Source organism: Zeus faber (genome assembly GCF_960531495.2).
Source record: "Zeus faber genome assembly, chromosome: 13".
NCBI lineage: Eukaryota > Metazoa > Chordata > Actinopteri > Zeiformes > Zeidae > Zeus > Zeus faber.
Genome location: NC_137198.1, coordinates 14,197,258 through 14,212,597, shown reverse-complemented (window position 1 = coordinate 14,212,597; position 15,340 = coordinate 14,197,258). Strand labels below are relative to the sequence as shown.

Sequence of the window (15,340 nt, the reverse complement as noted above, 5' to 3'; positions counted from 1 at the left end):
TAAAATGATGTATACTATAGTTAGAGTGATGTATACTATAGTTAGGACGACGTATAATATAGTTAGGGTGATGTATACTATGGATAGGGTGATGTATACCATAGTTAGGATGATGTATACTATAGTTAGGGTGATGTATACTATAATTAGGATGATGTATACTATAGTAAGGAAGACGTATACTATAGTTTAGATGATGTATACTATAGTTAGGACGATGTATACTATAGTTAGGATGATGTATACTATAGTTAGGGTGATGTATACTATAGTTAGGACGACATACAATATAGTTAGGGTGATGTCTACTATAGTTAGGATGATGTATACTACAGTTAGGATGATGTATACTATATTAGGATGATGTATACTATAGTTAGGATGAGGTATACTATAGATAGGGTGATGTATACTATAGGTAGGATGATGTATACTACAGTTAGGATGATGTATACTATAGTTAGGATGATGTATACTATAGTTAGGACGATGTATACTATAATTAGGGTGATGTATACTATAGTTAAAATGATGTATACTATAGTTAGAGTGATGTATACTATAGTTAGGACGACGTATAATATAGTTAGGGTGATGTATACGATGGATAGGGTGATGTATACCATAGTTAGGATGATGTATACTATAGTTAGGATGATGTATATTATAGTTAGGATGATGTATACTATAGTTAGGATGATGTATACTATAGTTAGGATGATGTATACTATAGTTAGGATGATGTATACTACAGTTAGGACGATGTATACATAGTTAGGATGATGTATACTATAGTTAGGATGATGTATACTATAGTTAGGATGACGTATACTATAGTTAGGATGATGTATATTATAGTTAGGATGATGTCTACTATAGTTAGGATGATGCAAGGACTGGAAGGACTTTCAATTCTCAATTATATTCTATTGTATTATACTATATTATACTTGTATATCATACTTTATTATATTCTACGGTTTCCTTATCTTCTATTGTTATTCTATTATTATTATTATTATTATTATCATTATTATTATTATTATTATTATTATTATTATTATTATTATTATTATTATTATCATTATTATTATTATCATTATTATTATTATCATTATTATTATTATTATTATTATCATTATTATTATTATCATTATTATTATTATTATTATTATTATCATTATTATTATTATCATTATTATTATTATCATTATTATTATTATTATCATTATTATTATTATTATTATTATTATCATTATTATTATTATCATTATTATTATTATTATTATTATTATTATTATTATTATTATTATCATTATTATTATTATCATTATTATTATTATTATTATTATTATTATTATTATCATTATTATTATTATTATTATTATTATTATTATTATCATTATTATTATCATTATTATTATTATTATTATTATCATTATTATTATTATTCTCTTCTTTATCACGGAGCATCTGCTCTTCCTCGTGAAAGCTCAGTGCCGCCACGAGCCAATCACGAGATCGATCCCCTGGGCGGTCACGTGCCCTCCAGCACCCTCCTGGTTGGACAGCGCCCGCGCTGCTCGCGAGCCTTTTTACAACAGCAGCGTCACCGCGGCGTCGGCCAATCAGAGGGCGGCGCGAGGCAGACTCGCCAGCACGGCCCCTAGAAATAAGATTATTATGAGGCTCCTGGCACGATCCTCCTAGATCGGGGCTATTTCTCCGTCCAAACTTTGTTCCTCGCAGGGGGCGGGAGGGGAGGGGAGGGGAGGGGAGGGGAGGGGGCGGCGGGGGAGAAAGCGGCGCCCCGTCCACCCAGGGCTTCGCTCCCAGAACCCCGCCAGGATGGAGGCGTGCCCGGTGACAGGGGAGCGCACGGACGCGACCGTGATGGAAGACTCTGCCTCGGATGAGGGAGAAATGCGGATCCCCCAAAGGTTGGTCCTTTCCCCCCTTTGTCTGTGGCTTTCTCTGCACCCGCAACTCATCCGCGACAAATGTGAGAGGCAGTGTGCGGTTGCTGTTCATTTTTTATTTTGTTTTGATTTGTATCTGTCTTGCTGTCGGTGGGTCTAATTGATCACCCAGCTCTGTGTGTGAAGTAAACAACATTGTTTACTTCACACACATACTGTCAGACAATCACACAAGACATCACTCATATGATTGCTGTTTATGCTAGATTATTAGTTTAAAGCCTGACACCTAGGATGATTGATTCAATCTGTCAGGAGGTAACCGCATTAACGCACTGTGGTGTTATCCACTCACTTTTATTCAAACGAACATTCACTTTACACTACCAAACACTAACACATGGCAAATCACGTGAGTTCCCCCCAAAAATGATCGTAAACATCCATGATATTTTTTATTTTTTTTTTATTTTTTTTTGCCCTATGTGCTTGTTAGACAGTTAGACATCGTTGTTAGACATCACAGTGACAGTTGACCGCCATGCTGCCAGTCCAGCCTGCTGGCTGATTTGGTGCAGTTTGGGCTACTCTGTCAACCTGTCAGTCATTCCATCTCCTATTGCTGTGTGTATGTGTGTCAATGTGCATGTACATGCATTTGGGTGTGTGTGTGTGTGTGTGTGAGAGATAGAGAGAGAGAGAGAGAGAGAGAGAGAGAGAGGAGAAGAGGGGTAAGGGATAGTTTTTGAATTACTTCAACGTAATCATATTTATCTGATTCAGTCAACGCTTCCTTGAGTGTGATGTCATCATGGTGCCTTTTGGTTTGACTTTTAGTATTTTATATGGTTTACAGTGAAGGCAGCGAATGTATTCATTAATTATTAATTAATTTTGTGCAGATATTCACACCTTGTGCGCTGTTTCCGTTTCCCAGCTCTCGTGCAGCACCACAGTAACACCTTCATGAGTGTATTTTTGTATTCAGCCAGCCACTGAAATATTAATGTGCCTCACAAAAATGCTCCCCCGTATGTGCATAATATTGTGCATATTGTATATGCATCGGCAAGTTGTCAGTTAGAGGGTGAAGTTGACGATGACAACAGTTTGAGTTGCAAATAAGTAATTCATATTTATATATTTATTCATATATATATATATATATATATATATATATATATATATATATATATATATATATATATATACAGTATATATATTTATATTTTGCCTCTTGTGAGTTCTTCATCAACATGCATTTAAGTACCAATTTAAAATCTAGAATCTCTTTACTTCATTGATACGGCAATTCAACTGCCGACTCCTTACCTGAACTTACTGGGGTGCAAATAAAGTGTGTGAGGTCACAGCCTCTGTTTACTCAGTTGTCATAGCGACGAGACAAGATGTGAGTCTGCATTCAAACTGTGGGAAAAAAATAGCGCATTGTAGAGCACAGACCATATGGCTTACTTTCCTACGACTAGTACAGTATCTAGTAACTGGAGAACTCCCTACTTGGAAATGTAAATGTTATCTAGTTCATCTAGATTCAGTCACTTTACTTTGAAAAAAATGTAGTTAAATTGTATTGATATTCACAACAAATGATGCCCCCCCCCCCCCACAAACAATAGAAACAAACCAGCAAAGTATTTTCTGTTTGGACATTTTGTGCATGGATTTGATGGAATTGGGGAATATATTCAAATCAAATAGAAACTTTCTTCCAAGTAGCAGCAACGCAGACGGTAATCGACAAAATGTCACGGAAATAAACCGATTTTATTATAACTATTGTGTCAGTGTCACAGGCTCCTGCCACCAACTTTTCCCAAGGTGTCTCCCATCTTGTGCAGCCTCCTGCCTCACGCAGAACGGGGTCTGTGTTATTATTAATCCTTGGGTTTGCTGCATCTCGCCGTCTCTCTTTCCGTACTCACGCTCACCTCACTCCCACACACACACTCACTGTCGTTTAATCCCTCCCCTCCCTGGTTTAATTGGGCCCCCTGGCAAACAGTGGCAACAGGGTGGCGGACAGAAACCACAAGATCAGGTTGAGCAGCCTGCCGACTTCTCTGTTAATAACGTGCGCTAAAACACGCGTACATTCAGTTCAAAGACACTTTGAGAAAATATCACATTGTGCATCCTTATTTTCGAAGATAACCCGTTACTCCCTCCTTCCAGGTCTTACCTACCTGCCACTCACCTCCTCCTCTCACCTCATTTCTCCCTCTATCTTCATGTCTTTCGTACCCTCATTCCTTTCACCCTCTGACATCTTTCTCCCTCTTCTTCTCCCCCCTTTAGTGAGATCCCGACGCTGTCTCTGTGCCCTCCTGACAGCGCATATTCCAGGGAGGTTCATTTGACAGTCATCCAGTCTGAGGGGGAGGCAGCTGACAGCTGCAGCAGCCTGGGCGCCGCTTCCTCCTCCTGCCAGCTTTACCACCAAGTATGTCTGAGCGCAGAGCCCCGCGCCACTAAGGCTTGCCGGAAAAAAAAAATGTTTCGGGCCGCCTATGAACGCCCTGAGAACACTTCAATTATACCGCGAGGCGAGGCGGCGGCAAAAATAGCAGATGGATCTCCCCTAGTGTAACAGGCTACAGGCTTCATTAAACATGAACTAAAAGGAATTGGCTCGAGGAATAATCTATTGTCCAGACTCCGTAGCGCTGTTCGGATAGAGGAGAGCCTCTGAGTATTACACGCCGGGAAAGAAATCCAACAATACGCTCTTCAACTGTTTCTTTCCTCCTCCTTTTGCCTCTAGGTTCCCCAAGATCCCCCGGGTACAGCCTACCATTCGCCACAGCTCCAAAGGTGCCACCGCTGTGGCTATAACGCGGCAATGACATCCAGCGTTTGCCATGACTGTCCCCCAAACTCGGCAGGTCCGCGCGCAGATTGCTCGGCCGGGCAGGCCGGAGGGGTTAAGGCCCCCCACGGCTCCAGCTCAGTGAGCCAGGCATCGTGCCAGAGGCCGGGGTCCTGTCATTGGCTGCATGGGCCGCATGAAAGCGGTGCCCACAAAACAACACAGCGCCATGTTGTGACAGTAAGGTGTGTGCGTGTCGGCTGACTTCTCTGGTGTCTTTGCGCATTTATAGGACTTATTTCCATATCGCATGCAATTGGGCCCTTATTTTAATGAATTATTTTGTGCTGTTTTAGGGCTGGAGGACTCTACCGGATTCCTAAAAAGTCAGTGCTAATGCATCTGTTGAATAATGCATTTCCCAGGCATTTGAACCGACTTCATTTACATAACTCTACATTCTCATTTTCACTACTAGCAACTATCTGAGGGAAATGTTCCCTCAGATAGTTGCTACACATCAGTAACCACAGTTCTGGTTTTGTCTTATTTACCAGCTATTCCCAGGTGATCGTGGACTACCCACTGGTGGTGTTAGTGGGCTGTGCCTTGGTCCTTCTGGGATGCTCGCTGGCCGGCCTGTTGGTTGGACCGCTGCCAGACTTTTCTGACCCGCTTCTGGTGAGTCAGCTAGTGCGGAGGCCTCGGATGCAGGCATGCATGCAAGATAATGAAATTACACACACACACACACACACAACACACACACACACTAATGATTAGTATTAGTCTATGATCATGGAGGCCTCCTGGGGGCAGTAAATGCTGCTGTATGAATCTCTATTGCCAACTTTCTGTCCAAATGAATATAAATACCGTCATCACCCCGGGGTTAGCATTAATTTGCCTCTTCCTGCGATGAACTAAACCAGACCCTTTTCTTTCAGCCTAATCTTAGATTTAATGAACCATATCGAATTGGGTCATACTTAATGTATTTTTTTTTATAAGAAACATTCTATCCCATGCTTGCAGGGAACATACGTACATAACAAATCATACAAACCATAGTAATACATCTGATTACCCGAAAACAAAATGTAGATAAAAAAAACAACATTTAAATAATTTGCCATTGAACGATGTCTACAGTATGTTTAAGGATATGTAGAGTATTAGTACACAGGTTAGTTCCCTCTCCACCGGGCGTTCAATAAACACACTCGCCATTTGATGAAACGGTCGCGCAATGTTTCCGTCCTCATAATTCACTTATTCTAAATGTAAATTCATTCAGCCTGCTGTTCCCGCACAGACGCTGTCCGCGCTCATTACCTTTGATGTTGTTTGCGCGCGCGCGCATCTGTCGCGTGCGTTTCCCTTTCATCAGGGTTTCAAGCCGCGGGGAACCTACATCAGTGTCCGCCAGTCCAGCCTCGACAAACTGCGGGAGAACACGGGGTCAGGGAAGCCTCTGTCTTCTGTCCCGCAGCAGGTCAAGGAAAGGTCAGTGGGGAGGAACCGCAGAGCCCCATGCAGAGCTCCCACACAGCAGGGTCGCAACAATGACTGCTGCACGTTAGCCATTGGAAGTGGATATAAAAGCAGACGAGGTTGCTGATTGAGTCTGGGGCTTTTTGCATGCAATGCTGATTAGAACTTGATTTGGTTTTTACGACACCGCCAATACTTGCGTTACAGGGAACCTGCCGTAGGGCGCTGTGTGGTTCCCTGTTGATGTGGAACTCCTGTCAATCATCGCGCGTGTTCCCGTATGTGCTTTTAGCTCTGGCGTTGCGATCACCGGAGACACCAGCGGCGACCAGGACGACGGCAGGCAGCGCGCCAGAAGGATGCTGAACAGGGACACCTCTCGAGATACTTACCTCTGCGACTCTCCAGGTCGGCCATCCGTCCTCATCACTTCCAGTGGATGAATACCGTAGATCAATTAAGCGTGAATTCATTTATCCATCAAACTGCTATTATTTATCTCTGGAGTAGAATTCAGAAGAAAACGATTTCTCAAAGAGTATGCACGGAATGTAGACATTGAAATAGTCTGAAAGTGTGAAATGCATCTTTAGATTTAATTTAGCGAACACAAATCAGATGAAAAAGAAAAAAAGCTGTAAACAGAAAAGGGAATGTTTGTTTTTATTTAGCAAATAAACCCATAGGAATATTTTTTATCACAGACAATGTGCGCACCGCCTGAAAAGCGGATGACTCAATGCTGTCTGGCTCTGCTTGACTCTGAAGTGTGTCTCTCATCAACGCAGGCGAAAGATTTGCCCAGCTGGTGTTCCGTTCGGGGAACTCAGCCAGTCTGTGGAGTCTAAAGGCCATCCACTCCATGTGCGAGATGGAGCAAGCCAGAGTAAGCTCCGCTCCTCCAAATCTTCCATCTCGTCATTGTTCTTCACGCAACACGTCTCCCCTCGTCACGCCTTCCTCTCGCTCATCCCGCTCAGCTCCAGCCCGACCGCATTGTCCCACGACCGCGAACCACCTACGGTTTCAGGAATTGAGTTTGAAGTTCGGCATACGTTAAAAATGGGGACTTTTTTTGTTTGTTTGTTGTTGTCTTGTTCAGATCCGCTCACAGGCCCGCTTCCAGGACCTGTGCCAGCAGCATGTGAAGGGTAGAGCGGAGGAAATAGTTTCCAGAGGTGGCTGCTGTCCCAGCTGGTCTCTGGGGAACTACTTGGCCGTCCTCACCAATGCCTCCTCCTGCCTCAGTCTCACCTCACATCAGGTGATTTTGAACACGACAAACAGTTGACTTTGAGGTGTCGTCGCGTCTCTTTTATTTCTTGGTGTAATTACTATACTATGCATTAACTGGTATTCTTTTTTTTTCTTTTTTTTTTTTACACCAGGTGTCTGAGTCCCTGAACCGGCTGCGGTACTGCGCTCCATACTATCACAGTGGACATTTGGTGGAAGCTTGCGTCAAGAGGCCCAAACACGGCGGCTGCGCCTCGGTTCCATCCCGTTGCAAACAATCCGTTGTGGTGTTCCAGATCTTACACTTCCTGGTTGATAAGGACTTCCTTGGCCCACAGACGGTGGAATACCAAGTCCCTTCACTTAAGTACAGCCTTCTGTTCTTGCCCGTGGAAAAGGGGGATCGTGTGATGGACATATACATGAGTAGTCTGGAAGGTCAGGATCTGACGTATAACAATATGACTATCACTGGCATGGACCTCGGTATAAAGCAGACATTGTTCAAGTACTACCTGGCGAGAGATTCTGTATATCCTGTGTTGGCCGTCGTGTCACTTTTTTTCACCATGGCCCTGTACCTCCATTCTCTCTTCATATCAGTTCTGTCCCTAATAGCGATCACATGCTCTCTCCTTACTTCCTATTTCGTTTACAAACTTGCCTTCCGCCTAACATTTTTCCCCTTGCTCAACTTGGCAGCCGCACTCATTCTTCTGGGCAGCTGCTCCAATCATGTGTTTTCCTTTGCCGACTTCTGGAATCTGCAGCTCTCCCAGAACCCCCCAGCCTCCCTGGAGAAGAGAGTGCACAGAGCGATGCAGGAAGTCGGCTATTTGATTTTCGCATCGGGTTTGACCTCCAGCGTGGCGTTCTTCTCTGGTTATCTCAGTAGCGTCACGGCAATCAGGTGCTTTTCCGTTTACCTGGGAACCGCCTCTGTGATCAGTTCGCTGTCGACATTGGTGTGGCTGCCGTGTTCGTTCATCCTACGCGAGCGTTACACCGTAGCCTCCTCTGTAGCCGTGCAGAGGTGGAAGCCCTGCTGCTCAAAGAACCCAGGTGGCTTTTGGAATACAAGCTCACGGAAGCGATGCTTATTCACCGCGGGACAAAAGCTGAGGGGGTTGAAACGGGGCCTAACCGACACCTCAAACCTGCTATTTCTTAAAATACTGCCGTGCGGCGTGGTTAAATTTCGATACATCTGGATGTGCTGGTTTGCCGCCCTTGCCGCTGGCGGAACGTACATATCCTGCATCGACCCTGGCATGAAGCTGCCGACCTTAGACAGCAGGTCCACTCAGCTGTTTCGTTCGAGCCATCCGTTTGAGAGATATGACGCAGAGTACCGCCACATGTTTATGTTTGAGAGACACAACAACGGGGAAGACAGGCCTGCTACAGTCATGCTCGTCTGGGGGGTCCAACCAACTGATAATGGGGACCATTTTAACCCGAGAAGCAATGGCTCTCTGGTTCTTGACTCAAGCTTCAACATGAGTAGTATAGACGCCCAGGTCTGGTTAATGGATTTATGTGGGAAGATTCAGAACCAAAGTTTCTATTTGCCTCCGTCATCTGAAGAGAAAGGCCCGATAACAAATAATGTCTGTCTTGTGGAGCAGCTGGTACACTGGGTATCTGCAAGGCGTTGTCCAGAGAGTGCCAATGTCCTACACTTGTGCTGTGATAATATCCATTTTCCCTACCCACCCAGCACTTTTGAGCAATGCCTCAGTATTATGCTGGCAGAGAAGCATGGTGAGGGCCATCTGGCCCACAGCAGAGGCTTATACTTCCAAGCAGATGGTAGAATATCTGCCCTTGTGTTGGAATTTAAAACAACATACTTCTATAGTTTCAACTTCAGCAGAACCAGTGTTTTTTACAGAGACATCTCAACGTGGTTTACCAGAGAGATATCAGAGGCGCCGGAGGGACTGCAAAGGGGATGGTTCATCAGCCAATTGTCTCTCTTTGATCTACAGCAATCTCTGAGCTCAGAGACACTTTTAGTGATTGGCTTCTCAATAGCACTCACATTTGCTTCGCTCCTCTTGACTACCTGGAATATTCTGTTGAGTATATTTGGAACTGTGGCTGTAGCAGGCAGCGTGTTTGTCACCGTGGGCCTCCTGGTTCTTCTCGAATGGCAGCTGAGCGGCATCGAGGCTCTGCTGATTTCAACGGCGGCGGGGTTGTCTGTAGACTTCATCGCCAACTACTGCATTTCCTACAGCTCAGCTCCACATTCAGAGCGGATTGCAAGGGTAGCTCATTCTACAAAAATAATGGGGTGTCCAGTGGCAATAGGCTCCGGCGCATTTTTCTGCATGGGGATAATTATGTTACCTGCCACAGCATTACTGTTTAGAAAGTTAGGGATTTTCCTCTTCCTCGTAAAATGTGTAGCGTGTGGCTTTGCGACATTCTTTTTCCAGTCCTTGTGCTGTTTCTTTGGGCCCCAGAAAGATTTTGGTAGAATCAAGTTGCCATGCTTGATTGAGCAAGCCAATGACATGGTGTTGTCCTCTTGTTCGGTATCAGAGCCTCCTTCCTCATCAGCCTCGGCCGCCAACGGGTCCTTTGGTCGACCTAGAGTCAAGAGAGATGATGGTGATTATCACAACCACCATCAGCGGCACCCGAGACAAAGACAGCTCGCCGTCGGTGGCGGTTGTGGGCCTGAGCAGTATGAGCTTCAGCCGCTGGCGTACCGTTTGAGCGACAGCTTTGAGAACAGCACTTGTACCAGCAAGCTGTCAAACCGGCCCTCCGTGCTCTCTGATGAGATTGAGTACTGCGGGGGAGACACAGGAAGTAATAGGATAGAGACAGAACACGAGATCTGCAGCCACCAGCATGAGGACTGTCATCCACCTCCGGCCCTTCAGACTTCCTCTCCTTACAAAGGGAACACCCAGTGGTCAGCGGCCCCGCCCCAAGAAGACGTGGCAAAAGACAGGATGCTTTGTAAGACTTGCAGGGGTCAAACTGGGGCAGTAAAGCTCTGGAGGAGGGCCTCCTTCTCCTCGTCTTCCAGCACAGAGGACAACATCATCACCCAGACCCTGGAGACCATTGACCCACCCTCGCCCTGTAAAGAGGGGCATTTCACTGGGATGACACTCCAACAACATCATCACTCCCCTAAGGGACACCTCTCCTACCAGTCCCAGAGCTCCTGCGAATGGCTGGAGGATTCCAACGAGACGTGTCTAAGTGAACTCGAACCAGGACCTTCCAACACGCCGCAAGCAGCGGAAGAAGAAGAAGCTCAGTTACAACCGGGACACCTTAACGGGAAAAGGGACACCCTGCGACTTTCGCTCAAGGAAACGGTTTACGAAACGTCCTCGCTGGGTAAGGGCCGTATCAGCCAGAGCGAGGAAGTGGTCATCCTACCCAACAGTAAGCCGGACTTACCAGATGTTTGGATAAAGAGAGATGGACAGAAAGAAGATTAATGTGATGAGTATGTTGGAGAAAAAGTGTTAACACTGTGCATTTAGGTCCCGTGGGGGAAAAAAACATGTAATCATACCGAATACATGGTCATTACAAAATGAAAAATTACTCTCCTTTTGGTAATAACAATGATGCTTAAGGAAAATATAAGCCAGTCGCATAAGTAACATAAAAATGATAGCATATTTCTCGAATGTTTTCCCAAGGTCATACAAGGTGAGACTGCAACTGAATAACATTTGAGCATGAATCTTCATTTTCTCACTGAGATGTCAAAGCCAAGCATGGCTTATTCTTTTATAGCACTTTTCAGGCAGATTAAAAAGAATCACACATCATTCACAACTGGAACATTTCATCACTTCACACTTGTGGAAGCCCGACGATCACCAGGAAATGGAGTATTGAACATGCTGCCTAATGTTGCGGAATGTCACTCAGTGCCTGAAATTCTTTATATCTCGGAGATATAATTTTGCTTAAAGCATGCTATATGGTTGGCACAGCCGGAGTTAAAAAAAATAAAATAAAAAAACTTTTACAATGCTGGAATTGACCTTTACAAGCCATACCGAAGCATTTCTAAGTCTTGAACCATTGCAAAAACAATTACAGGGAATATGCTGTTTTTAGATATTTCATTAGGCATTACAGACAACAAACCTTCAAAGCATCTAGAGTAACAAAAAATGATTTACTTATCGTCAGAGCAGTGGTGTTTTTGTGCATTGTGACCGTGACCGTCGTAATTAATTCGACCTACAGTTGGCATTGGCAATGTGTTATTTGAGGTGTTATGCACTGTCAGGATTTAATAATTCACTGTTGAAATTTAACTTTGCCATTTGTTTGTGTCTGTGACAAGAGATGTGAGTTACTTGATTTAAAATGGAAGGGTTTCCTCGAGTGAGCATTATCAGGCATAAAAGCAACTTATTCTGAGCAAGAGGTACTGTGACAGTGTGTGCCATACCTTTTGGAAATGACGTACAGTACTTATTGAGATTCTCAAAGCAGTCGTTGCACCACTGCATGTTACTGCTTCAGTCCACATTGCAGAACTGCAGTCTTCATAAACTGTAGAAAGATTTAAATAAATACAATGACTATACCTGAAACTGCACTTTCAATATGAAATTCCATTACACTGAAGTAATTTTTTGTCCTGTACCATAAAAATGTTATATACAGTATGTGCAGCATGTGCCAAAACCGTTTTATTACGTGAAACAACTGTTGAGTGTGTGTGTTGTGAAAGAATATGTCTCATACATAAGTAAATGTAGGTCTTAAATGATGTTAGTCGTCATAAATGTGATGTATGGTGTGCAACACGGGTGTTTGGTGGTTCAACAGAATCATTGAGAAGAACAGACCAATGTCATATGTGCCTCAAAGCAGAGTTATTTTGACAAAACAGACTGTATTATCATAACCGAAAGACAGGCTTACCCTTAACCTGTCTCAAAAAGATGAAATACATTCATCACAGGCTTTGTATGATCAGAATAAATGACATGTTGCCACCAGTATTATTTTGAACTGATAATACTGTTACTTTTTGTGAAATAAAAGATTTTCTTTTTCTAAAGGCTGTATTTATTTCTTCAAAATTGTTGTTGAAAATGTGGACAAATATCTTGTTCAACATCAAATCATAGCCGCACTTTTAGTAACATTGTGATTTTATATTCTTTCAATTAAAAAAAATCTCAAAAGTCTTCAGCATCCAAGGCAGAGTGCAGAGCTTTATTTTCTACACCTTCAATTTTGGTCAAAACAGTATAGGTTAAAAAATAATTTCTTGGCCATCCATTAAGTTGAGGGATTTGTTTTTGTCCACAAAAAATTCCAGGTTGAAAAAAACAAGAGCATGTGAAGTAAAATCTTGAAAAGTCATCAATTCAAACAAAATCCTACACTACTCAGGATTCTAAACCAACAGAACAAAATGACCATAATAGCTCAGCATTGATAAGCCTTCAGGAGCTCATTATAACGTCTCATTAATCCTCAACCCAGTCGTCCTTGGCCCAATCAGGCAAGCGTGTGGAATATTCAAAATCTGGTCCTTTGTAGCGTAGTGCATGGAGATACATAATGAGTTCCTTCTCTGTGGGGTCTGGTCGCACTAGCTTGCATTCACTACACAGGTTGTCTCTTGTCCCAACAGGGATCTGCTTCAAAGGTGCCTCAGTCTGATCCCTGTTTTTGACAGGGCATTGTGATTTTGTTGGCGAGTCACTGCTGCGGTCCTGAACGGGATTATACCCTGTACTACAAGTGCTCTCACATACCTCATCTGCTGTAGAGTTATTCTCACATTTGCTATCTTGCTGTGCACTCTGGGCTTCTACCTTTGTCTCGCATATATCTCTGGTCTTTTCTGGCATTAACAGCAAAGTCTCTGCACCAGCACGCACTCCCTCCTGTGCACTTCTTATCTCCTCTTCTGAAATATCCAGCAGGTGTAGGCTTTCCTTGGAACTATGTTCCTCCACTAGAGCTTTCAGTATCTCCTCGTCACTTTTCCCCACCACGCCGCTCTTGCCCCTTTCTGGGCCCCATGCTGTGGAGCCATAGATGGGGTCATTGAGAATTGGAAAGCCCAGGTACTGGAGGTGAACCCGAATCTGGTGTGTGCGGCCAGTGAGTGGCAGGCAACGGACCACACTGCTGCTGCCATTGAAGCTGAGCCTCTGGAAAATAGTCCGACACTCTTTGCCCTTGGGGTGAACCCGACACAGGCCAATCTTGAAGGAGACAACAAGGATGGGCTCCTCGCTGACCAGCTCTCCCTCTGGGAACTCGCCGTCAACACGACAAACATACTCCTTTTCAAGCTGTTAAACAAAGAATAGAATCAACAATAAAATGTACAACCATGAATCACATGTTATATATAAATAAAAAGTTAAATATGATGATATGATTATCATAATTACTTCCTCATATTATAGCTCTTTGTAATTTTATGGCATATTGGGTGTTAATGGTGCAAAGGGAACCCTACCTGTCTGTCTCGGACCAACTGATCTAGTTTCTTGGACACCTCTAGTGTGCGTGCGAACAACAGAACCCCGGAAGTGAGCCTGTCCAGTCTGTGAACCGTATGGAGCTCAGAGATGCCCAACTCCTTTCCCAGGATGAAGATCACCGTGTTGTGGCGAAAACGCCCACAGGGGTGAACCGGAATGGAGGCGGGTTTGTCGACAACCAACACCTCGCCGTCGTTCACCAGCACCTCCACGGGCCTGCCGACCACGGGCGGCTCATGGCGATGCACACTGTTCCTCATGTGGTCATTGTTCTGTGGAGGGGAGAATATCTCACAATTAAGAAAAAGGCGGCGCGGGGACTAGCACTGCTGCCTCACAGCAAGGAGCACCTGGGTGCCATTCAGGCTGGGGTCGAGATAGTTAGGGTGGCTGAGAATATTTTCCCCCGAGGATCAACACAGTGTATCTTCTCCAAAATGGGTATTGACCAGTGGAACAATAAAACAACCTGAATAAATATGCCTATTTTTATTCCAATGTTGCTAGTAAGATGGTGTCAAGGAAGAGGGGGGCATGCAGTAGATGAGGAACGTTGATGAATCACACCCACCCTGAGCACTATGGAGAGGTCCTCCACTGGTGTCTCGTTCAGGCGAATGCGTCCCGCCTTGGCGGCCCTCTGATAATACTCTATGGACTCCGCCCTGAACTCACTCTTGAAAACCTCAAGAAGGGTCTTCCCGATCCACCGGCCCTTGCAGTAGGTTTTGAAGTCGAAGTAGTAGGGGGTCACCTTGCGCAGACCGCGCTCGAAGTAGTAGGAGGTTTCGTCGAAGTGCTCCCGGCTGAAGCTGACGCCGGGGTTTCTCTTCTGCGGAGGCGGTACGTATCTCTCCCCCTTGCGCAGCTTTTTCCCCCCGGCTCCTCTGCGCCTTTTCCCCCGGGCACCTCCCTCGGACTCTTGCGTCTCGTCGCTCTTGCGTTTGGCAGCCTCTGCCCCCTTGTTTGCTGCGGCGGGGCTCGCGTCCACTGTGTTGACGTTCTCCTCCTGCTCCATGACAGCAACGGCGGGGCTGTTCCGACGACAGCCTGAGTTAAATAGACAGGTCACAGTACGTCTGCGGCGTGCAGGGTGTAGCGGTCCCGTCGTTCCGCTGATTTCCCTTCTTTCATGAAAACAACCTCTGACCAAATTGCAAAGAAAATAGGTTTTCTTTAACGCGCCATTTGAAAACGCTGCTCGACGAGTAAAAGGCAAATGACAACCGCTTAGTACTGTGCCGAGAACGCACACGTGCATTGCCCTCAGCTAAAGGGCCTTTTTCACGTCGGCACACAATGATGACATCACGTTGTCGCGGCCGTTACGCCGAGGCTACTCGGACATCGGA

At 44.6% G+C, this 15,340-nt stretch overlaps 2 protein-coding genes across 2 annotated transcripts; one reads left to right on the top strand and one right to left on the bottom strand.

Annotated features, from left to right (window-relative positions):
* Nucleotides 1–1,848: 1,848 nt before the first annotated feature.
* disp2 (dispatched RND transporter family member 2) lies at nt 1,849–12,366 on the top strand (the record flags this gene model as incomplete). Its single annotated transcript, XM_080012005.1, has 10 exons — nt 1,849–1,940; nt 4,239–4,383; nt 4,705–4,994; nt 5,106–5,135; nt 5,307–5,430; nt 6,140–6,255; nt 6,536–6,651; nt 7,032–7,129; nt 7,346–7,507; nt 7,632–12,366. 10 exons carry the CDS (start codon nt 1,849–1,851, stop codon nt 10,947–10,949), a joined length of 4,491 nt encoding a protein of 1,496 aa, XP_079868131.1. The 3' UTR covers nt 10,950–12,366.
* A 250-nt stretch (nt 12,367–12,616) lies between these two features.
* rpusd2 (RNA pseudouridine synthase domain containing 2) lies at nt 12,617–15,149 on the bottom strand. Its single transcript, XM_080011775.1, has 3 exons — nt 14,560–15,149; nt 13,964–14,260; nt 12,617–13,793 (listed from the first exon to the last, which is right to left on the bottom strand). The coding sequence occupies exons 1-3, from the start codon at nt 15,004–15,006 to the stop codon at nt 12,957–12,959; spliced, it is 1,581 nt and encodes a 526-aa protein (XP_079867901.1). The 5' UTR covers nt 15,007–15,149; the 3' UTR covers nt 12,617–12,956.
* Between the last annotated feature and the right edge of the window lie 191 nt (nt 15,150–15,340).

Bases quoted from the DNA above. Each gene is read 5' to 3' on its own strand.
- rpusd2 (XM_080011775.1), bottom strand. From the start codon at position 15,006: ATGGAGCAGGAGGAGAACGTCAACACAGTGGACGCGAGCCCCGCCGCA. The intron at 14,261-14,559 runs GTGGGTGTGATT...TCCCCTCCACAG, and splicing joins ACCTCTCCATAGTGCTCAGG to AACAATGACCACATGAGGAA. The intron at 13,794-13,963 runs GTAGGGTTCCCT...TTTGTTTAACAG, and splicing joins AGTTGGTCCGAGACAGACAG to CTTGAAAAGGAGTATGTTTG.